Consider the following 24536-nt stretch of genomic DNA (forward strand, 5'->3'; position numbering starts at 1 on the left):
TACCTACAGACAGTACAGTGTTATACCTACAGAGAGTATAGTGTTATACCTACAGACAGTACAGTGTTATACCTACAGAGAGTATAGTGTTATACCTACAGAGAGTATAGTATTATACCTACAGAGAGTATAGTGTTATACCTACAGACAGTACAGTGTTATACCTACAGAGAGTATAGTGTTATACCTACAGACAGTACAGTGTTATACCTACAGAGAGTATAGTGTTATACCTACAGAGAGTATAGTATTATACCTACAGAGAGTATAGTATTATACCTACAGAGAGTATAGTGTTATACCTACAGAGAGTATAGTGTTATACCTACAGAGAGTATAGTGTTATACCTACAGAGAGTATAGTGTTATACCTACAGAGAGTATAGTGTTATACCTACAGAGAGTATAGTATTATACCTACAGAGAGTACAGTATTATACCTACAGAGAGTATAGTGTTATACCTACAGAGAGTATAGTGTTATACCTACAGAGAGTATAGTATTATACCTACAGACAGTACAGTGTTATACCTACAGAGAGTACAGTGTTATACCTACAGAGAGTATAGTATTATACCTACAGAGAGTATAGTGTTATACCTACAGACAGTACAGTGTTATACCTACAGAGAGTATAGTATTATACCTACAGAGAGTACAGTATTATACCTACAGAGAGTATAGTGTTATACCTACAGAGAGTATAGTGTTATACCTACAGAGAGTATAGTATTATACCTACAGAGAGTATAGTATTATACCTACAGAGAGTATAGTGTTATACCTACAGAGAGTATAGTGTTATACCTACAGAGAGTATAGTGTTATACCTACAGAGAGTATAGTGTTATACCTACAGAGAGTATAGTGTTATACCTACAGAGAGTATAGTGTTATACCTACAGAGAGTATAGTATTATACCTACAGAGAGTATAGTGTTATACCTACAGAGAGTATAGTGTTATACCTACAGAGAGTATAGTGTTATACCTACAGAGAGTATAGTGTTATACCTACAGAGAGTATAGTGTTATACCTACAGAGAGTATAGTATTATACCTACAGAGAGTATAGTGTTATACCTACAGAGAGTATAGTGTTATACCTACAGAGAGTATAGTGTTATACCTACAGAGAGTATAGTGTTATACCTACAGAGAGTATAGTATTATACCTACAGAGAGTATAGTATTATACCTACAGAGAGTATAGTGTTATACCTACAGAGAGTATAGTGTTATACCTACAGAGAGTATAGTGTTATACCTACAGAGAGTATAGTGTTATACCTACAGAGAGTATAGTGTTATACCTACAGAGAGTATAGTATTATACCTACAGAGAGTATAGTATTATACCTACAGAGAGTATAGTGTTATACCTACAGAGAGTATAGTGTTATACCTACAGACAGTACAGTGTTATACCTACAGAGAGTATAGTGCTATACCTACAGAGAGTATAGTGTTATACCTACAGAGAGTATAGTGTTATACCTACAGAGAGTATAGTGTTATACCTACAGAGAGTATAGTGTTATACCTACAGAGAGTATAGTGTTATACCTACAGAGAGTATAGTGCTATACCTACAGAGAGTATAGTGTTATACCTACAGACAGTACAGTGTTATACCTACAGAGAGTATAGTGTTATACCTACAGAGAGTATAGTGCTATACCTACAGAGAGTATAGTGTTATACCTACAGAGAGTATAGTGTTATACCTACAGAGAGTATAGTGTTATACCTACAGAGAGTATAGTGTTATACCTACAGACAGTACAGTGTTATACCTACAGAGAGTATAGTATTATACCTACAGACAGTACAGTGTTATACCTACAGAGAGTATAGTATTATACCTACAGACAGTACAGTGTTATACCTACAGAGAGTATAGTATTATACCTACAGAGAGTACAGTATTATACCTACAGAGAGTATAGTGTTATACCTACAGAGAGTATAGTGTTATACCTACAGACAGTACAGTGTTATACCTACAGACAGTATAGTGTTATACCTACAGAGAGTATAGTATTATACCTACAGAGAGTATAGTGTTATACCTACAGAGAGTATAGTATTATACCTACAGAGAGTATAGTGTTATACCTACAGAGAGTATAGTGTTATACCTACAGACAGTACAGTGTTATACCTACAGACAGTATAGTGTTATACCTACAGAGAGTATAGTATTATACCTACAGAGAGTATAGTGTTATACCTACAGAGAGTATAGTATTATACCTACAGAGAGTACAGTGTTATACCTACAGAGAGTATAGTATTATACCTACAGAGAGTATAGTGTTATACCTACAGAGAGTATAGTATTATACCTACAGACAGTACAGTGTTATACCTACAGAGAGTATAGTATTATACCTACAGAGAGTATAGTGTTATACCTACAGAGAGTATAGTGTTATACCTACAGAGAGTATAGTGTTATACCTACAGAGAGTATAGTATTATACCTACAGAGAGTACAGTGTTATACCTACAGAGAGTATAGTATTATACCTACAGAGAGTACAGTGTTATACCTACAGAGAGTATAGTATTATACCTACAGAGAGTATAGTGTTATACCTACAGAGAGTATAGTGTTATACCTACAGAGAGTATAGTATTATACCTACAGAGAGTACAGTGTTATACCTACAGAGAGTATAGTATTATACCTACAGAGAGTATAGTGTTATACCTACAGAGAGTATAGTGTTATACCTACAGAGAGTATAGTGTTATACCTACAGAGAGTATAGTATTATACCTACAGAGAGTACAGTGTTATACCTACAGAGAGTATAGTATTATACCTACAGAGAGTACAGTGCTATACCTACAGAGAGTATAGTGTTATACCTACAGACAGTACAGTATTATACCTACAGAGAGTATAGTGTTATACCTACAGACAGTACAGTGTTATACCTACAGAGAGTACAGTGTTATACCTACAGAGAGTATAGTGTTATACCTACAGACAGTACAGTATTATACCTACAGAGAGTATAGTATTATACCTACAGACAGTACAGTGTTATACCTACAGAGAGTACAGTGTTATACCTACAGAGAGTATAGTGTTATACCTACAGACAGTACAGTATTATACCTACAGAGAGTATAGTGTTATACCTACAGACAGTACAGTGTTATACCTACAGACAGTATAGTGTTATACCTACAGAGAGTATAGTATTATACCTACAGAGAGTATAGTGTTATACCTACAGACAGTACAGTGTTATACCTACAGAGAGTATAGTATTATACCTACAGAGAGTATAGTATTATACCTACAGAGAGTACAGTGTTATACCTACAGAGAGTATAGTATTATACCTACAGAGAGTATAGTATTATACCTACAGAGAGTACAGTGTTATACCTACAGAGAGTATAGTATTATACCTACAGAGAGTATAGTGTTATACCTACAGAGAGTACAGTGTTATACCTACAGAGAGTATAGTATTATACCTACAGAGAGTATAGTATTATACCTACAGAGATTACAGTGTTATACCTACAGAGAGTATAGTATTATACCTACAGAGAGTATAGTGTTATACCTACAGAGAGTATAGTATTATACCTACAGAGAGTATAGTGTTATACCTACAGAGAGTATAGTGTTATACCTACAGAGAGTATAGTATTATACCTACAGAGAGTATAGTATTATACCTACAGAGAGTATAGTGTTATACCTACAGAGAGTATAGTATTATACCTACAGAGAGTATAGTATTATACCTACAGAGAGTATAGTGTTATACCTACAGAGAGTATAGTATTATACCTACAGAGAGTATAGTGTTATACCTACAGAGAGTACAGTGTTATACCTACAGAGAGTATAGTATTATACCTACAGAGAGTATAGTGTTATACCTACAGAGAGTACAGTGTTATACCTACAGAGAGTATAGTATTATACCTACAGAGAGTACAGTGTTATACCTACAGAGAGTATAGTATTATACCTACAGAGAGTATAGTATTATACCTACAGAGAGTATAGTATTATACCTACAGAGAGTACAGTGTTATACCTACAGAGAGTATAGTGTTATACCTACAGAGAGTATAGTATTATACCTACAGAGAGTATAGTATTATACCTACAGAGAGTATAGTATTATACCTACAGAGAGTATAGTATTATACCTACAGAGAGTATAGTATTATACCTACAGAGAGTATAGTATTATACCTACAGAGAGTATAGTATTATACCTACAGAGAGTATAGTATTATACCTACAGAGAGTATAGTATTATACCTACAGAGAGTATAGTATTATACCTACAGAGAGTACAGTGTTATACCTACAGAGAGTATAGTATTATACCTACAGAGAGTACAGTGTTATACCTACAGAGAGTATAGTATTATACCTACAGAGAGTATAGTATTATACCTACAGAGAGTACAGTGTTATACCTACAGACAGTACAGTGTTATACCTACAGAGAGTATAGTGTTATACCTACAGAGAGTATAGTGTTATACCTACAGACAGTACAGTGTTATACCTACAGAGAGTACAGTGTTATACCTACAGAGAGTATAGTGTTATACCTACAGAGAGTACAGTGTTATAACTACAGAGAGTATAGTGTTATACCTACAGAGAGTATAGTGTTATACCTACAGAGAGTATAGTATTATACCTACAGAGAGTACAGTGTTATAACTACAGAGAGTATAGTGTTATACCTACAGACAGTACAGTGTTATACCTACAGAGAGTATAGTGTTATACCTACAGAGAGTATAGTGTTATACCTACAGACAGTACAGTGTTATACCTACAGAGAGTATAGTGTTATACCTACAGAGAGTATAGTGTTATACCTACAGACAGTACAGTGTTATAACTACAGAGAGTATAGTGTTATACCTACAGACAGTACAGTGTTATACCTACAGAGAGTATAGTGTTATACCTACAGAGAGTATAGTGTTATACCTACAGACAGTACAGTGTTATACCTACAGAGAGTATAGTGCTATACCTACAGAGAGTATAGTGTTATACCTACAGAGAGTATAGTATTATACCTACAGAGAGTATAGTGTTATATACCTACAGACAGTACAGTGTTATACCTACAGAGAGTATAGTGTTATACCTACAGAGAGTATAGTGTTATACCTACAGAGAGTATAGTGTTATATACCTACAGACAGTACAGTGTTATACCTACAGAGAGTATAGTGTTATACCTACAGAGAGTATAGTGTTATACCTACAGACAGTACAGTGTTATAACTACAGAGAGTATAGTGTTATACCTACAGACAGTACAGTGTTATACCTACAGAGAGTATAGTGTTATACCTACAGAGAGTATAGTGTTATACCTACAGACAGTACAGTGTTATACCTACAGAGAGTATAGTGCTATACCTACAGAGAGTATAGTGTTATACCTACAGAGAGTATAGTATTATACCTACAGAGAGTATAGTGTTATACCTACAGACAGTACAGTGTTATACCTACAGAGAGTATAGTGTTATACCTACAGAGAGTATAGTGTTATACCTACAGAGAGTATAGTGTTATACCTACAGACAGTACAGTGTTATACCTACAGAGAGTATAGTATTATACCTACAGAGAGTATAGTGTTATATACCTACAGACAGTACAGTGTTATACCTACAGAGAGTATAGTGTTATACCTACAGAGAGTATAGTGTTATACCTACAGAGAGTATAGTGTTATACCTACAGACAGTACAGTGTTATACCTACAGAGAGTATAGTGTTATACCTACAGAGAGTATAGTGTTATACCTACAGAGAGTATAGTATTATACCTACAAAGAGTATAGTGTTATATACCTACAGACAGTACAGTGTTATACCTACAGAGAGTATAGTATTATACCTACAGAGAGTATAGTGTTATATACCTACAGACAGTACAGTGTTATACCTACAGAGAGTATAGTGTTATACCTACAGAGAGTATAGTATTATACCTACAGAGAGTATAGTGTTATACCTACAGAGAGTATAGTGTTATACCTACAGAGAGTATAGTGTTATACCTACAGAGAGTATAGTGTTATACCTACAGACAGTACAGTGTTATACCTACAGAGAGTATAGTGTTATACCTACAGAGAGTATAGTGTTATACCTACAGAGAGTATAGTGTTATACCTACAGAGAGTATAGTGTTATACCTACAGAGAGTATAGTGTTATACCTACAGACAGTACAGTGTTATACCTACAGAGAGTATAGTGTTATACCTACAGAGAGTATAGTGTTATACCTACAGAGAGTATAGTGTTATACCTACAGAGAGTATAGTGTTATACCTACAGACAGTACAGTGTTATACCTACAGAGAGTACAGTGTTATACCTACAGACAGTATAGTGTTATACCTACAGAGAGTATAGTGTTATACCTACAGAGAGTATAGTGTTATACCTACAGAGAGTATAGTGTTATACCTACAGAGAGTATAGTGTTATACCTACAGACAGTACAGTGTTATACCTACAGAGAGTATAGTGCTATACCTACAGAGAGTATAGTGTTATACCTACAGACAGTACAGTGTTATACCTACAGACAGTACAGTGTTATACCTACAGAGAGTACAGTGTTATACCTACAGACAGTACAGTGTTATACCTACAGAGAGTACAGTGTTATACCTACAGAGAGTATAGTGTTATACCTACAGACAGTACAGTGTTATACCTACAGACAGTACAGTGTTATACCTACAGACAGTACAGTGTTATACCTACAGACAGTACAGTGTTATACCTACAGAGAGTACAGTGTTATACCTACAGAGAGTATAGTGCTATACCTACAGAGAGTACAGTGTTATACCTACAGAGAGTACAGTGTTATACCTACAGAGAGTATAGTGCTATACCTACAGAGAGTATAGTGTTATACCTACAGACAGTACAGTGTTATACCTACAGAGAGTATAGTGTTATACCTACAGACAGTACAGTGTTATACCTACAGACAGTACAGTATTATACCTACAGAGAGTATAGTGTTATACCTACAGAGAGTATAGTGTTATACCTACAGAGAGTATAGCGCTATACCTACAGAGAGTATAGTGTTATACCTACAGAGAGTATAGTATTATACCTACAGAGAGTATAGTGTTATACCTACAGAGAGTATAGTATTATACCTACAGAGAGTATAGTGTTATACCTACAGACAGTATAGTATTATACCTACAGAGAGTATAGTGTTATACCTACAGACAGTATAGTATTATACCTACAGACAGTATAGTATTATACCTACAGACAGTACAGTGTTATACCTACAGACAGTATAGTATTATACCTACAGACAGTATAGTATTATACCTACAGAGAGTATAGTGTTATACCTACAGACAGTATAGTATTATACCTACAGACAGTATAGTATTATACCTACAGACAGTACAGTGTTATACCTACAGACAGTATAGTATTATACCTACAGAGAGTATAGTGTTATACCTACAGACAGTATAGTATTATACCTACAGACAGTACAGTGTTATACCTACAGAGAGTATAGTGTTATACCTACAGACAGTATAGTATTATACCTACAGACAGTATAGTATTATACCTACAGAGAGTATAGTGTTATACCTACAGAGAGTATAGTATTATACCTACAGACAGTATAGTATTATACCTACAGAGAGTATAGTATTATACCTACAGAGAGTATAGTGTTATACCTACAGAGAGTATAGTATTATACCTACAGACAGTACAGTGTTATACCTACAGAGAGTATAGTGTTATACCTACAGAGAGTATAGTGTTATACCTACAGACAGTACAGTGTTATACCTACAGAGAGTATAGTGTTATACCTACAGACAGTACAGTATTATACCTACAGACAGTACAGTGTTATACCTACAGACAGTACAGTGTTATACCTACAGACAGTACAGTATTATACCTACAGACAGTACAGTGTTATACCTACAGACAGTACAGTGTTATACCTACAGACAGTACAGTGTTATACCTACAGAGAGTATAGTGTTATACCTACAGACAGTACAGTATTATACCTACAGACAGTACAGTGTTATACCTACAGACAGTACAGTGTTATACCTACAGACAGTACAGTATTATACCTACAGACAGTACAGTGTTATACCTACAGAGATTATAGTGTTATACCTACAGAGAGTACAGTGTTATACCTACAGACAGTACAGTGTTATACCTACAGAGAGTATAGTGTTATACCTACAGACAGTACAGTGCTATACCTACAGACAGTACAGTGCTATACCTACAGACAGTACAGTGTTATACCTACAGAGATTATAGTGTTATACCTACAGACAGTACAGTGTTATACCTACAGACAGTACAGTGTTATACCTACAGAGATTATAGTGTTATACCTACAGACAGTACAGTGCTATACCTACAGAGATTATAGTGTTATACCTACAGACAGTACAGTGCTATACCTACAGACAGTACAGTGCTATACCTACAGACAGTACAGTGTTATACCTACAGAGAGTATAGTGTTATACCTACAGAGAGTACAGTGTTATACCTACAGAGAGTATAGTGCTATACCTACAGACAGTACAGTGTTATACCTACAGACAGTGCAGTGTTATACCTACAGAGAGTATAGTATTATACCTACAGACAGTACAGTGTTATACCTACAGACAGTACAGTGTTATACCTACAGAGAGTACAGTTTATCCTAGATTAGATTTAAAGGAATAGTTCACCCAAAAAATGACTTATTTTCTATCATATTACACACCCCATGAAGCCTTGAATTCATGGAGATATTTTTTGTTTTTTTGACACATTCCTGAGCCAATAATCTGATGTATTTCCAGTAGGAGACACAAAGAGACTCCTTTGAGTCTCCTACCGGATACATTAGCATCTTTCCGCCGGTAATCAAATTACCATTAAGTGTGTGTGTGTGTGTGTGTGTGTGTGTGTGTGTGTGTGTGTGTGTGTGTGTGTGTGTGTGTGTGTGTGTGTGTGTGTGTGTGTGTGTGTGTGTGTGTGTGTGTGTGTGTGTGTGTGTGTGTGTGTGTGTGTGTGGGAATTAATTTCTTAATAACAGCAGGTGGTTCAAAGCAGGACTCAGCAGGATGCTATTATTGTTGTTGTATAACATGCAGAGATGATTCATATTTACATCATCATAAATACCATAAGCCAGGATTGTACATTGATATTGTTGCTGTCGGGCAGAAACCACTTATCTCCATATCCTAACTGTTTGTGTTTTTTCGTAAAGTAATACCCAACTTGATCACACTAGAGTGTCTTACAAAAGCATCATAAGTAGCAGAAGTAGTATATCTGCTACTTTTTTATGTTTTATTTTCATTTTAATCAAAGTAACAGTTTTGGACATATGAGCTTCCCACCCCGACAGAGACGATTATGTTATGACACATTATGTGCTTGGTGGATTTGCACAGAAATAGACAAATTAATCTCATTTTCCCCTCGAATGCCTGCAGCTATGTTACAAATGCTGTGCTACTAGTGAGTGTATATTTAGCCTTTACATATGCCAAATAGATTATTCCACCTTACTAATTCATGATTGCTAATACACTAAAATCTACTTGTGATAGATTTATAGATGATTTGAGCAGGAATGTCAATAAGGCGCGTGTGTGTGCGTGTGTGTGTGTGTGTGTGTGTGTGTGTGTGTGTGTGTGTGTGTGTGTGTGTGTGTGTGTGTGTGTGTGTGTGTGTGTGTGTGTGTGTGTGTGTGTGTGTGTGTGTGTGTGTGTGTGTGTGTGCGCGCACGTGCGTGCGTGCGTGCGTGCGTGTTGAATCCAACACACTGTATCTGGGGTCCATACGAAGGCTCTATGCACAGCAGCCATATTGGAAAGAAATTGGGCCTCTTCCTTACTTCCTTCACAGGTGTTACCAAAGGTGTTACCAATGACACTAATGAAGGTTCTGTTCCATTCTGGTCAAACAGAGTCAGGGTGCTTATGTTGTGCATCACTGGAAACGCTCTGCTACACCAGTGGGTCTCAAAGTGGGGTCCAGGGACCCTCATGGCTCCTTGAGGGGGTTCCAAATGGCCACTTATGGGTGTGTAACTCTGAGAGTGTACAAATGGAACCAAATGGTTCCATTTGTAAGGGTCCCTTTGGTTCCATTTGTACACTCTCAGAGTTATGGGGGTCCTTGAAATTAAAAGGTTTGAGAACCACTTTGCTACACTAAATGGAACAGCGCCTTCATTAGTATCATTGGTAACATCTGTGAAGGAAATAAAGAAGAGTCCTGATTTCTGTCCAATATGGCTGCTGTGCATAGGGTGGGACGCCGAGTGGGGAGGGTGATATTTGCGGCGTGTGTTGAATGGAAGAACAGAGGCGCTATATGTCTCCCGGTGGGGGCTCATCACTGGCAGGTGAGCCAGTTTGGGTAAAATAGCCTTGGCAACACAGAAATGTATGCGGAGGGTTAATTGACATAATGACTAAACTTGTAGAAAAGTGGTAAAGAAATAATTGGCTACTCTAAATTAAAACAAACAGCAAACAATCAAATGAACAGAACAAGGGTGTGTGTCATTTTCCATTGCGTGTATTTTTATTTTATTTTAGGTCTCACAGGCTACTCCAATAAGCCATGCCCACCTGGGTACTGGTGTAGTGGGACAGGACCCCCCATCCTCTGCCCAGCTGGCACCAAGAGACCCCTTCCAGGAGGTGCAGTGCCTAGCCAGTGTGAACCCTGTGCAGGGGGAACGTACTGCCCAGACCCCCGCACTACAGGACGGCCTAACGTGGAGGGGATACCGTGTAGGGCCTCCTACCAATGCCCCCCTGGTAAGTTGACCTGATAATATACAGTGGTTCTCAAGCGTTCTCGTGCTAAGGACCCCCAAAATGATATGTATTTGGCCGCGGACCCCCATGTCAAAAGTATTTGTGTGAACAGGGACCTCCAGAGGAAAATATTTCAGTTAAAAAGTTCGCTTTAAAAATATTATAAAATTAAAAGATTTGCACAATTCTTTTTCAAAAATAGCAGATCTACAAGCTCATAGCGCAGCAATGGAGTGACACACTATATGAGCTTGTATATCTGCTATTTTTGAATAGCCAAAGTATAGAAAGTGGTTAACGCCCACCCGCCTAACCGTTGCTCTATGCCGGCGTGCTGTGTGAAGTTACACAAGTGACGTTGTTTGGGCGGAAACAGTGCTCTCTGATTTTCACAATACAATGTTAACCACCCGTGTTTAGTTCAGTACCGCCCGTCTCCGTACCCGTGAACTTAAAATAAAAATATATTTACCACTCGTTTTCACCGTCAAACGCGGGTACCCGTCGGGTATCCCGCCCGTTGCAGGACTCTGCCTCAAAGTCATGCATTCAACAAGCTTTGGACTGAGAAGATTGGACCTTCCGTTCCATCTTCGCCGACTTTCGATGTTTGAGTTTTGGCCGTTTTTGCCAGTTTATTTTTAATAACACGGACTAGGAAGGTCGGACGGCGACAAATTAGATACCTGACTAAAGTTCACTTTGAGCTGCATCCAACGCATCCACTGCCATTTCCGTCGGCCTTACCGTATAGGGCAGTTAAAATGTCTATTTTGTGAGTGACTAATTAGCATACATTTTCGGCCTGGCTTGGCCCAAAAACATCGGGTCGGGTCGGTAGGGTCGGGTGCGGGCAGAATTTGAGAACTCTAAAGGCGGCTTTCCAAATGCATGGCCTCACCCCACACCACACCGACCACCAGAGCAACGGTTTCCACTACAATGAAGTGGGTAGAGTGGTGTGTAAGTGGTACTAAACTGGTGCCTAAAGATGACCCAGTCCTGGGTAGGTCTGAGCTAGGCCAAGCTGGGCCACGTGCACAGGTGATTTGCATTTGTATACAGGACAGTTGGCCACTCACCTACATTCCATTGTTAGGCAAAAATTTACATTACAAATGAGTGTGAATGACCGGAGTCTGCTACTCATACCTGTGGATTTGAGCAGGGGTACTTTTGTGTAATGGAAACGGTAGATATTTTGAAGTGGTGCGGTTCTGGTCTGGTATATGCTGGACTGGACTGGTCTATAAGCTGTAATGGAAAAAGGCCTTAATACAAATAATTGTTCTATTGTGTAGGTGCTGTCTCAGAGAAGCTGTGCAGAGCAGGCTCATACTGTGGACCCCAGACTGCAGAGCCTCATGTCTGTCCTGCAGGTTACTTCTGTCCTCAGGGGTCGCACACCTACAATGTTCCAAAGCAACTGTGAGTCCCGGGCCCAGCCCAATAATCAATAATAAAGGCAGCAAACAAAGGTTCATTATACTCCTTTTCATAAAGTTAAAGCGGCACTATGTAACTTTTATTTAATGAATAAAATGAAATTTTGGTCGCATGTTACAGGCCGTTGAAGCAGGAAGTCAGATCTTTCGATCACGTGATCTGTGTGACTTGAGGATGATAGGTCACTTGTGTGTTAATTAGAGAACAGCACCATCTGGTGGAAAACCACTGAAAACAAAAAGGTCATAAAAGTTGTCTTTGGCAGTCTGAGCCTTTGGAAAAAAAGTCGTAAAAGTTGTCCTTGGCAGTGAAAGAGTTAAGAATCTCCTTTGATATCTGAGATCAGTTCTGTGGAAATGATAAAAGCTTGAAAATGTTGGACTTATTCTTGGATATGACTGTCCTAAGACTGATTCTGCATTGAGAAATAATGCATCGAAAGTGTTATAAATAACCCAGCCGCTCACTGTTCCTCTGCAGCTGTCCATTCCCCTACTACTGCCCCGTCAACAGCTCCCACATGCGCTCCTGTGAAGGGGGTTCCATGCCTGTCAAAACCAACGGCCTCCGGGGCTCCAAGGACAGCTGCTGTGTGGCGTGTGAGGGAGGCACCTATCGTCCTTACCTCTCTCCCTTACTTCAGTGCCTTCCGTGCCCAGCGGGATACCACTGCCCTCCAGGTATATAGCATTACGGCACAGATCATTACACTGACTCCATTGGGAATTATTTCAGTCTTACTGTTGCTATGAGACTTGTTGAAACCCCATGTCAACATCCACTCAGCTGTTTACATCACTAGAAAGAGGTAGGCTCTAGGCAGCGGTTCAAAGCAAATTGAAAACAACCTGAGCTGGTAGAAATGGATGCAGTACATGTTTTTGCAGGTATGCTAGCTACATAATTAGTCTTGCGTTGGCAAATGATTGGAGATCTCCGTCAACCGATACGTCTGTGGACTTCTAAATGCAAGGCAGTTCCTAGAACAGTGCTTAGAATGGACGCTAACAAACCTACGCCTCGCCCACTGCTTTGGAAACTATCCTCTCACCACTTCAATATTAAGTCCTAAAGACTTTTGATTGGTTCTGCAATGCAATGCAGGGTCATTTTAAACTCCTTTTAAACATCGAAAGTTTGGAGATTGTCCTCTGTCTCTAGTTGAAAAAAAGCTTTAAAGACGTCATGAAATGAAAAAATAAGTTTTTCCACAGTGTCATAATGGAGATAATTATAATTAACAATAGATTAAAGTCCAATCTTAATTACTTCCTGTCAAACGGAAATCTGGGAACCCATTCTGCATTTTTTTTGGTTTACTGTTTTTGCCGGTGGGGCCATGACCAACTTTTTCGTGTTAAACAGGAACTCGGGTTTGACTAGGGCCTTTTCAGTCCGCTCCATCCGGGTGCTCCTGTGTTTATTCCTATACTAACAACAATAATAATACATGTTTAAAGCAGTAGTGTTGCGACCCATTGTGAGCATGTAGTTTGGTTATTTTCAGTGAAGAGATGTCATGGTGTAGAGGGGAGTACAGAGCCACCTCATGTCAAGTATAAAGGTTTTAATCATCTACAGTTGTTGCATGACACTAACACCTCCAAATCAACAGTGTTGTTTTTCCTATTTGTTAACGTGCCCAGGTGCAGATGTGTTCCGGAGTAACCCGTGCCCTCTGGGACACGTGTGTCCCGTGGGTTCCAGCAGCCCTGTGCCCTGCCCCCCCGGTACCTTTGGTAACCTGGACCGTGCAGAGAGAACGGACGACTGCCAGCCGTGCCCAGCTGGCACCTTCAACCACCTGGCTGCCCAGAAGGCCTGCTTCCCCTGTGGCAGCTCCTCCACCTCCACAGCAGGTGCACCCACTTTAATCACACAGCAGAGCAGTGATTCACAACCTTTTGAATTCCTTCTTTTAAATAATGTAATTATTTTTCCAAACAAGGTTGATTTTTCAGCACAAATAAAATCACACCAATCTAAACTGTAAAATCCTCAGTGTTCATTTAAAGGTTGGGTAAGTGATTAAAAAAGTGATTTGTTTTTTGTTAAAAGGTTAAAGCACTATATTCTGATAGTAATTATTGCTAATAGAGCGTTTGTTCAACAACAGCCCCCCCCCATCTCGCCAGCTCTTTAATAAACAGACAATACATTTTCAGGGGTGTTGCAAATTTTCAACTTTAACATTTTACATTTTCAGCAGAGAGTACCTATTTATTAGCTTACATTTTATATTGTTCCAGTTGTTTTTTTTCCTGCTCATTTCTTTGTGTCATCACTTCCAATTTCACTGGTCTATCCTGTATCCTGTATGAGTCCTTTCTCCTGATTGGATAACATTGGTATCCAACCTAAAAATGCATTTTTAGGTCTTATTTTTATTTTATTTGTTGACGAAATTGTCAATATATTTTGTCATAGTTTTAGTCATTATAGCTTCGTTTTTATTTAGTTTTCATTGGTGAAAACCGTAGTCAACAGTCATAGTTTTAGCCGACAGAATTAACACTGATTGTAACAGCAATAATGACAATAATAAAGCCTGAGGGCCGCAGTCCCCACTTTGAAAACCACTGCATTAATGCAGGAAATTTGTCTTGCCATGCAGGGTCGTCGTCCTGTACTTGCCTTGGTAAGAACAGAGCGTTCCAGCACTCGGACGGCTCCTGTCTGTGCAGAACGGGCTTCATCTTCTACAACCAGCTGGACTTTAAGAGCTCCAACGCTGACAGTGAGCTGGACTGTCAGCCCGAGGTCAGTGCTCCATTCCATTAGCACAGTGAATCCTAAGCTTGTTAATATCAAGTAGCAGTGGTGGACGAAGTACTCACATCTTTTACTTAAGTAAAAAAATCACAATGTAGAAATACTCTTTTACAAGAAAAAGTCCTGTATGCACGATTTACTTGAGTGAAAGTATGAAAGTATTGGCATCAACATGTACTTAAAGTACCAAAAGTAAAAGTACTCATTATGTAGAACGGCAGTGTTCAAAATGTATACAAATCGTTTGAAAATAGCAGATCTACAAGCTCACAACGCAGCGACGCATTGTGAAAAAATGTAGTATGCGCCTGGACTGCTAGGCCAGCGCCCCCCCCCCCCTATGTTTTTTAATCTCTGGGGCCAAATACTCTGTTATTTTAACTCCAACACTGAACAAATTACTTTACAAATGAAACCAAATGGCCCCAAATGGTCCATTTGGTTCCATTTGTACAGTCTCTGATTAAAAAAAGTGCTGCTGCATGGTGGGAGATCGTATCATCCTCTTTGGAGGATACAGAGGATCAACAATCAATGATGACATGAACATCTTAGTTCATTGTTTTGTATGCCTCAGCTTTTTGGTGGTTTATCCTGTGGACAGTTCAGAAACCCACCTACCATTGACATATCGATGGGGAATCCAAGCTAATAGAAACTGCAGGCTTTCTCTTCCTGGAAAGTCATTGTTTGCACATTAATAAATAAATAAATACAAAACTGCCCATCGATGATGTCACTGGTAGGCGGGTTTCTGAACTGTCCACAGCCCTCCTCTGAGACACAGACAGAGTAGACAAAGTGGTACCATATTATAATTTGCATTAGCGATCACCAATTATACGAAGATAGGTTGAAAATGGGTGAAGTGGACCTTTAAGTTCAGTACTTTGTTACTGTCCTCCACTGGTTCCAGGTGAACAGGCGGTGCGTTGCAGGAGAGGTGCGCCTGGCGGCCACCAGGGAGTGTATCTCCCCCAGCCTGTATGACTGTAACGTCACATGTGGAGCTCATGGAGGAACTCTGGACATAGAGATGGGCATGTGAGTTTGTTGTTGTTGTTGTTGTTGTTGTAGTGGGCCTAATTATCAATTAGATCAGGGGTCTTCAACAGGGGGTCCGGGATCCCTAGGGGTTCCTCGGAGTTACAACAGGGGGGCCGCAAAATCGTTGTGTGATAGGAACTTTCTTTTCGTTTTTACATTTACCATTTGAACCCTAGCATCCCTATTCTGAACTATAAGCAGATCTTTTTTCTTTTTCTTTTCGTTTTACTATATTCTGTTTAATAAAGAGGTGGAAAGACAGGGAGACCCCTGTTACTGAACAAACACTCTTTGATTACAGAATCCGAATATAGAGCTTTAACCTTTAAAACGTTTTTTTTTTTTTACATACAAATAAATAAATTCTCCCGAAGGTGACAAACATTTTGAAGCACCAACATGAAACTCCTGACTCCTGTAAGCATAGATATAGACACAATGATGTCATGGCTACTGTCAAGTTGACATGATAACACTCATTTATCACACTGCAAAATGACAACGAGGCAATAATGACCTCACTTCTTTTCCAATACACATCCATCATCGAACAACACTGCACCCAACGATGTGTCGACCGTTTTATCCACTTAATCCCTACTGTATATTTCTTTGTTGGATGAACAGCAAAAATAGCTAATCTAAAAGCTAACAACAACATTTACTTGGCACACTCTAACTCCACCATACTTCAAAGTTTTGAGGAGAAAAATTAACATAACTGAGCTCTCTCAAGATATCACGCCCACTAATACCTTTATTGCAGAGCAAAGTAGGGGTGTAAAAGTTAATGGTCAAATGGTCATTGATTTAATCTATTATAAAAACAAATTTCAATTTTAATAAAATAACCGATTTTGGAGGAATAATTGTCTTTTTCTTTTGTTTTCTTGTGACACTATAGGTTAAAAAATCGTTCAAAATAGCAGATCTATTAGCAGAGCTCACAACGTGTCGAATCATGACGCGTTGTGACTGGTAAATGGTGCTCACAGCTTAGTGGGGGCATGCAGGCAGGAGGTCAAAATCTGGTAGTCACTCCCAACACACAAACACGTCCACAGGAAGAAGCCATGGCGAGACTCCAACAATCCCCATGACAGGCAAAAGGTCAAACCCTTACAGAAGCAGGTAGAGTAGAATCTGAGACGGGACTAAGAAAAAACGGGAATCTCACAAGTAGAAAGTACAGGGAGCCAAGACATGGTGACACATGGTGACATATCGACTCTGTCGGGTGGAAACCTCATATGTCCAACTGTTACTTTTCAGAATTCAAATAAAAAAATAGCAAAAGTTGCAGATGTACAAGCTCGAAAAAACGCGTCGCTTCGAGCTTGTACATCTGCTACTTTTGGTACTGTTGCGTGACGCTCTAGTATAATGACGTAGGCCATTAATCCATTCAATCCGGGAACGCATCTGTGTCATTTTAGAGGTCTTTGGCTATCAAAAAATAGCAGATATACAAGCTCATATCTTGAGCTTTTATGAGCTTGTAGATCTGCTATTTTTTAAAAATCTTGAAAATGTGTCCAAATCTTTGAATATATATTTTCTAAAGCGAACATTTGTGAAATATTTTGTTCCAGGGAGCAAAGATTTGAGTTACAAATGTTCACTTTAAAAACATATATATTATATTAAATATAACATTTGCACACATTTTTCACAATAAAAAAAAAATAGCTTGTAGATCTGCATCTTTTTAATAGCAAAGTATAAAATAATGGTTATAGCTAAAATCTAAAATGACACGGATGCGTTCCCGCATTGAATGGGTTAATTTACACAAATACAGTAGTTAGACTATGGAGATAAGAGGTTTCTGCCCGACAGCAAGGTTATACTTTACAGTCTGGCAGAGAGCTGTTGGGTGGCATGCGTCCAGTGTTATCAGCAGGCTGATGATGGCTGAGGAAGCTACAGGGCTGATGACAGGAGCGGGGACAGGCAACAGGTGTGTGTGTGTGTGTGTGTACTGTAGCTGGGACTGGAGGTGAGCTGGAAACAATCAGCAGAATATATATATATATATATATTGAAGTAGCAATACCACAAGGTAGAAATAATCGGTTGCAAGTAAAAGCCCTGTGTTCACAGGGCTTTTACAAAAATATTGGTGTCAAATTATACTTACAGTTCTCATTGTGCCTATTTGTACCTATTTCACAAATGGCAAATCTACAAAAATAGCCGGTCTACAAGCTCAGAAAGTGACGATTTCTGAGCTTGTAGAATGGCTATTTTTGAATAGCCAAAGAAAGAAAATGGTGGAAGAAAGCAGCATTCGCACACTCAAAATTGTGCAGAAATCATAGTTTATATTATAAACTCTGATACTTTCACCGTTTTTAGTGTGTGGAATGCTGTTTTTTTTTCTCCACCAGTTTCATCCTCTTCAGCTCCAACACCTCTGCTAAGTTTGCTAACGGCTGAGCGGTGGTATTTTCACAATGTTGAATAGCTGATGTGATCTAAATCTGTTGTAGGCCTAGTAACTAAGGTTACAGAATAATTGTAGTGGAGTAAAAAAGTAGGCCTACAATATGGGCCTCTGGGTTGTAGTGGAAAAGAAGTATAAAGTATTGAAAAATGGAAATACTCAAGTAAAGTAAAACTACCTCAAAAGTACAGCACTTTAGCAAATGAACTTTGTTACTGTGGAATGTAATGTAATGTGGGAGTGGCCAAAGGGGAGAGACACTTAAAGGCAGGAGAGCGAGACAGAGAAACAGACAGCTGTGACAAGAAAGCTATGAACTCGCTTAACCCATTAAGACCTGAGGCCGATTCAACAAATGCCTTCTAAATAAGTAGTACTCAAACTTTTTTGTGCCAAGGACCCCCGATATGATATGTACTTGGCCGTGGACCCCTATCTGAAAATGTTTTTTCTTGCCTGGCATGCACCCCCCGGATTTGTGTTAAACAATTCTAAATTATGAATCATTTTTCAAACACTTCTTTTCAAAAATGTTCAAAAAATAGCAGGTGTACAAGCTCACAGCACGTCCCGTCGTGCCGCGCTGCGGGCTTGTACACCTGCTATTTTTTGTGTATCACTGGGGCCACTGGGTTTAATTGGTTTTTCTCTCTTCCTACTGTTTGTACCCGTCGGTGCGTTCCCTCCTCAGCTGTCAGTGTGAGCGCTACGTGTCGTCTGAGGAGCTGTGCAACACCTCCTGCATGGCCAGGCTGCCACAGCTCTCTGGACAGGTCGGCCCTGATGGACAGCTGCTGCTCAGCCTCAGACACAGAGACCACACCAGAGGCTGGGCCAGGGTGAGTCCATCCGTCACAGTCTAGAGACCAGGCAGCTCTCAAACTTTGTTTTTAATTTCAAGGACTCCCATAACTCTTCAGAGCAGTGGTGTGAAGTAACTAAAGTACATTTACTTTAAGTACTGTACTTAAGTACAATTTTGAGGTACTTTTACTTTACTGGAGTATTTCCAATTGTCTATACTTTTACTTCTATTCCTCGGAGGCAAATATTGTACTTTTACTCCACTACAATTATTTGAAAACTTTAGTTACTTTGCAGATACACATTTTTACGTTATAAACATACATTAATCACTTTGCCTTATTTTATACATATATAGGCTATTTGAAAATAGCCGATCTACAAGCTCACAACGCGTCGCCATTTTGAATTTTTTGAATTCCGGACTTCTACTTGTAACAGAGTACTTCTACATTATAGTATTGATACGTTTACTTAAAGTAGTACTAGGTAACCTTTTCAACAAAACTAAAGTTAAATTGTATAACTTTTGTGAGTGGCAAAAACACCCACTCCATGAATTTCACCCCCGAAAGCCTTTTATTTATATATTTTCTATTGAACGGTGTCGGGGGGGAATTTCCCGCGAAAATGGCGTCATCTGGCCGGAAAACGGAAGCGGAAATGCACTGGTTTCCTGTTTGGCCAGGAACTACCGCACCGGTTTCCTGTTTGGCCAGGAACTACCGCACCGGTTTCCTGTTTGGCCAGGAACTACCGCGCTAATAACAAAAAAGAAACTCACGCTGATTTTAAGAGATTGTATGATTTGAAGATCGAAAAACAACAGAAAAAGAAAACACAGCTCACGGTAACTAAAGCTCCACTGGATAAGAGAAACGATCCACAGATCGTATAAAACAATTAAAAGAACGCTTTTTGAAACGCTTCCGTCTTCCGGTGAAAACAAATGGAATTCTGGGTAATAGGCCTGTCAAAAAAAATCGATTCATGAATAAATCGCGATTCTTAATGCCACGATTTTAAAAATCGATTCAAAATATTAAAATCGATTTTAAAAAAAAAGAAATATATATATATATATATATATATATATATATATATATATATATATATATATTATTATTTTTTTTTTAATAAGTTAGTACCTTTTTCACTGGCAATTTGTCTGAAATCAATGTTAGAAAGACTGCCTGACATGATCTGGCTGCATTGAAGTGTATGATTCAACTTTTCATGGTTTATATTATATTAAAATGTTCTAGTATAATTAAAGCAAAGTGATTTGGGGTAGAAAATCGCAATAAATCGCAGAATCGAATATCAATTAATCGCAGAATCGCAATTTTAATCGAATCGGCACCCTAGAAAATCGCAATAAATCGCAGAATCGAATCGAATATCAATTAATCGCAGAATCGCAATTTTAATCGAATCGGCACCCTAGGAATCGATTTTGAATCGAATCGTGAGGTAAGTGAATCGTGACACCCCTACTGGGTAACAGAGGATAAACGAACGGCCTGCAGTGACGGTAATGACCAGCAGAGGCTGCTAAAAATCGTTATTTGTGGACCTGCACTGTATAACTTTAAGTAAAACATTTGAGTACTTTGTCCACCACTGCTTGAGAGTGGTGGCACAGTGGTATTCATTGATATAGACAATTGGAAAGACTCCAGTAAAGTGCCTCAAAATTGTACTTAAGTACAGTGCTTGAGTAAATGTACTTAATTACTTTAAACCACTGGTTGTTTTTTTTTACCACTTTTCACCTGGTATGTGTCCCTATTTATTGAGCATGTCATTATAGGCGAACATACTGTATATTTGTTATTGATCCATTTACAAAAAGTGGATTGTAGCTAAAATAGCCAATCTACATGATCTTGTAGATCGTGCTATTTTTTGCAATGAATACAGGTGTGGCTTGAGATTTTGACTTGCCCATAAGCATGCCTTGGGCACAAAACATTTTAAAACCTCTGCCCTAATCTATGTGTACAGTAATTGACAATTGGGATTAGTGGCGTCTGCTACCACCAGATATGTACTGTATGAGTAAATACAAATAGTCCATAACATTAGCATCAGCACAGCTTAGGGACTTAGGGATCAGATACTGTATAGGTCTGCCCTGATTTAATATAACACTGTATTGTGTGTATAGCATAGCAGGGCCTGGAAAAGGACTGTTCAGGGTCTTATCCAGTGAATCACATCACGATGCTTGGGAACACTGTGCAACTGCATATTTTGTGCTAGAAACATAATTTCCAGGGTAACTTGGAGTCGATTTTCGTGAACAGAATGGTCCTTTTGCCGTAGTACTACACTCCAGTGTACTGTTTAAAACGGCATTGTTTGAACTGTATTTTTACAGTGTGGTTCCGTGGGAGGGAAGCCATCTGTAAGAGGATCAGTCTGTGTGTCTGGAGCTAATTAATCTCACAAACCACTGGACAAATCAGCGACACATTTCTTGTGCACACTACCAGTAGGCCATGATTAGTTTCCTCGGATAGGGACTGAGGACTTGGCTTGTGATTGGCTGAGACGTGGGGGGAGAGATTGCTCGTTTTGATGTGTTAAACGTGATAACATGATGTGTTAATGTGATAAAGGATTCCTCCCTGCCACGGCTGGGCCAATTTGGATGGCAAGCTTGTATATCATACAAAAACTTGGCTTGTAGTTCAGAAACGTGGTTAGCATATTTCTTTAACCCATTCAAGCCGGGAACGTTCATTTTTAGATTTCGTTGGGCTATTTTTTTTAAATCAGACATTTAAATAAGCGGACATTTGTAACTCAAATCTTTGTTTCTGGGGGTCCCTGGAGCTAAATATTTGACAAATGTTCGCTTAAAAAAAATACATTCCAAGATTTGCACACATTTTCACGATTTTTCAAAAATAGCAGATCTACAAGCTCCTAGTGCGGCCCTCGTGTCGCGCTATGAGCTTGTATATCTGCTATTTTTGAATAGCTGAAGAAATCATAAAATGACACAAATGATGCTTTCCCGGTCTTAAAGGGTTAATTGAAATAACCGCATGATGCCCAGAGTAACATTCATTACTGTATGAAAATGATGTCTTAGTCAAGCTGTTGCTGCACTATATGTGTGTTGCTGTAGCTATCTCACTGGATCTACAGTATGTTTGTGTTTTTTTTTCTTCCAGAATGTGGTGGACGTTTTAGGGCCAGACATCCATCTGAAGAACTTTGGCAAAATCCATTTTGTTCAGTTTGACCCTCAAGGAGTGTTTGGCTGGATTCTCAAAGACAAAACGCTCATCAATCATTTTCTGTCAGGTGAAGTAACTGCTCAGGAATGATATGTGCATCCAGTGTTTAATTTGTAAGTTATTAGGTGACGGAGCTCATGAACCCGTCAGTCTTGCCATTTTGTCTAATGGCGAATAGAGTTTTTTTTTTAAAGATTTACGACCCTAACTCAGTTTAATTTCACTCAAGGTCCTTTTCCATTGGGAAGAAGTGAAAGCTGAATTAATAATAAATAGCCTACATAAAAACGTATTGTTTATGCATTTGAGGTGACGGAACGCCTTCTAGAGGTACCAGAGTGCAGGAGGCAGGTCCCGGAGCCGAGCTCCGGCCAGCTCCGGCATTAATTAAGCACTGCGTGCATCTCAAAATACTAAATCCTCCCTTCTTCTCGTCTTTAAAGGAGTAGTTCACCCCAAAAAAATACTTATTTTCTATCAATTGCACATCCCATGAAGCCTTGAATTCATGGAGATTTTTTTCCCCCCCGCATTCCTCAGACAATAATTTGAATTGAGTGGACTCAATTGAGTCTCCTACTGACCAGCCATCCGGTCATCGAATTATTAGCCTCGGAAACCCATGCCTTTTTTTTTTGTTTCAAAAGAAATAAAAAAGCCTGGGAGAACCTTGCAGGAACGGTGGTTTAGGACCTTGTTATCTCCTAACCAATCAGAGTGCAGAGGCGCGTCGCTCTAAACTTGGTGACGTCAGCGTGCTCCGTGCACAGGCTGGGGGGGGGGGAGGCGGGGACATAGATTGGTGAAGCAATAGGAAGCGGCGCTGGTACATGTACTCAGCGCAAGGCTTTGGGTCCGCCCTTCAATGACCTTCGATAGGCCTGGCTCCTCCACTCTATCGAACGCGTGTTCTCCTCCGTGTCATCAGTGCCCATACCCTAGGTGGGGTTGGCAAAAGGGCCTTTCTGTGTGGAGTTTGCATGTTCTTCCAGTGTCCCCTGGGGTCGGTGCCCTCACAAAACACATGCAGTAATCCTGGTCTCTATACTGCCTCCCCCTGGTCAGCCAGGGTGCCTGATGGAGGGGAAGGGAACTGGTTGGAATAATGTGTTCCTTCCACGCGCTAAGTCCTACCAGGGAAACTCCCCCCTGTCAGGTGATAAGAAGCGGTCTGCTAACTCCTCATGCGTTGAAGGAAGCATGAGCTCAGTTTGGGGCTCTCCTCAGGCTGGCAGAGGAAGAGTAGCGCCCAGGATTACAGCTTAGGCATTGGCATTGGGTGAAAAATAGGGTTACAAAATCATGGGAAAAAATGTAGAAAAAAAAAACTGTGGATCTTCTTGATGATCTTTGTAATCCACGCATGTAATAAGCATTTTTTTTACAGCTAATGCCTTAGTTACACCAGCATTGGAGTGGTGAAGCAGTTTTTACTAATAGAAGTGTTTAAAAAGATCATTATTTCCATTTGCCAAAGTGACAGGGAGGGAAGTGCTTTGGTAAGACTATAATGCCTAATTTATGGACCGCCGTACGCCTAAGTATGAATCGTGCTTAAGTGGGTGGAGAAAAAGGAGGAAATGGGCCCTTGCCCCACCAACATTAAGTTAGTTACGGGACGTTAATCAATGCTGTGAGCAGCTGGGAGTAATGGTGTGCTAAATGGACATCTGCCTCTGTCCAGATCCAGTGGAACTCCTGGACAAAAGACCCAGGAAGAAAACGGACACAGAACACGTGGACGCAGTGTCGTCTTCAGGCCTCCCTCGTATCCCCAACCCCATTGCCTGCATCTCCTCCAGTGATATGCTCATATTCCAGCTCACCATCAACCATACTGGTACCGTCTCCGTTTCATTTCAATTAATACTGGT

At 39.4% G+C, this 24536-nt stretch overlaps 2 protein-coding genes across 2 annotated transcripts in view; one reads left to right on the forward strand and one right to left on the reverse strand.

Moving 5' to 3' along the window:
- Positions 1-24536, forward strand: part of LOC311050528 (uncharacterized protein) — a gene marked incomplete at its 3' end in the record, with an annotated part of 55407 nt that overhangs the window by 25415 nt on the left and 5456 nt on the right. The window contains exons 5-13 of the mRNA XM_084064613.1: positions 10672-10896; positions 12198-12324; positions 12823-13022; positions 13989-14201; positions 14957-15102; positions 16031-16158; positions 19299-19446; positions 22597-22729; positions 24347-24502. Coding sequence (XP_083920739.1) covers positions 10672-10896; positions 12198-12324; positions 12823-13022; positions 13989-14201; positions 14957-15102; positions 16031-16158; positions 19299-19446; positions 22597-22729; positions 24347-24502 — 1476 coding nt within the window. The remainder of the gene's footprint in view (positions 1-10671; positions 10897-12197; positions 12325-12822; positions 13023-13988; positions 14202-14956; positions 15103-16030; positions 16159-19298; positions 19447-22596; positions 22730-24346; positions 24503-24536) is intronic.
- ankk1 (ankyrin repeat and kinase domain containing 1) overlaps positions 20936-24536 on the reverse strand; it is a 361956-nt gene continuing 358355 nt past the window's right edge. The window contains exon 10 of the transcript XR_014601334.1: positions 20936-21000. The gene's annotated coding sequence lies outside the window, so the exon portion shown is untranslated. The remainder of the gene's footprint in view (positions 21001-24536) is intronic.

The sequence above is a fragment of the Gymnoscopelus microlampas genome (genome assembly GCF_963454915.1).
Source record: "Gymnoscopelus microlampas genome assembly, chromosome: 8".
NCBI lineage: Eukaryota > Metazoa > Chordata > Actinopteri > Myctophiformes > Myctophidae > Gymnoscopelus > Gymnoscopelus microlampas.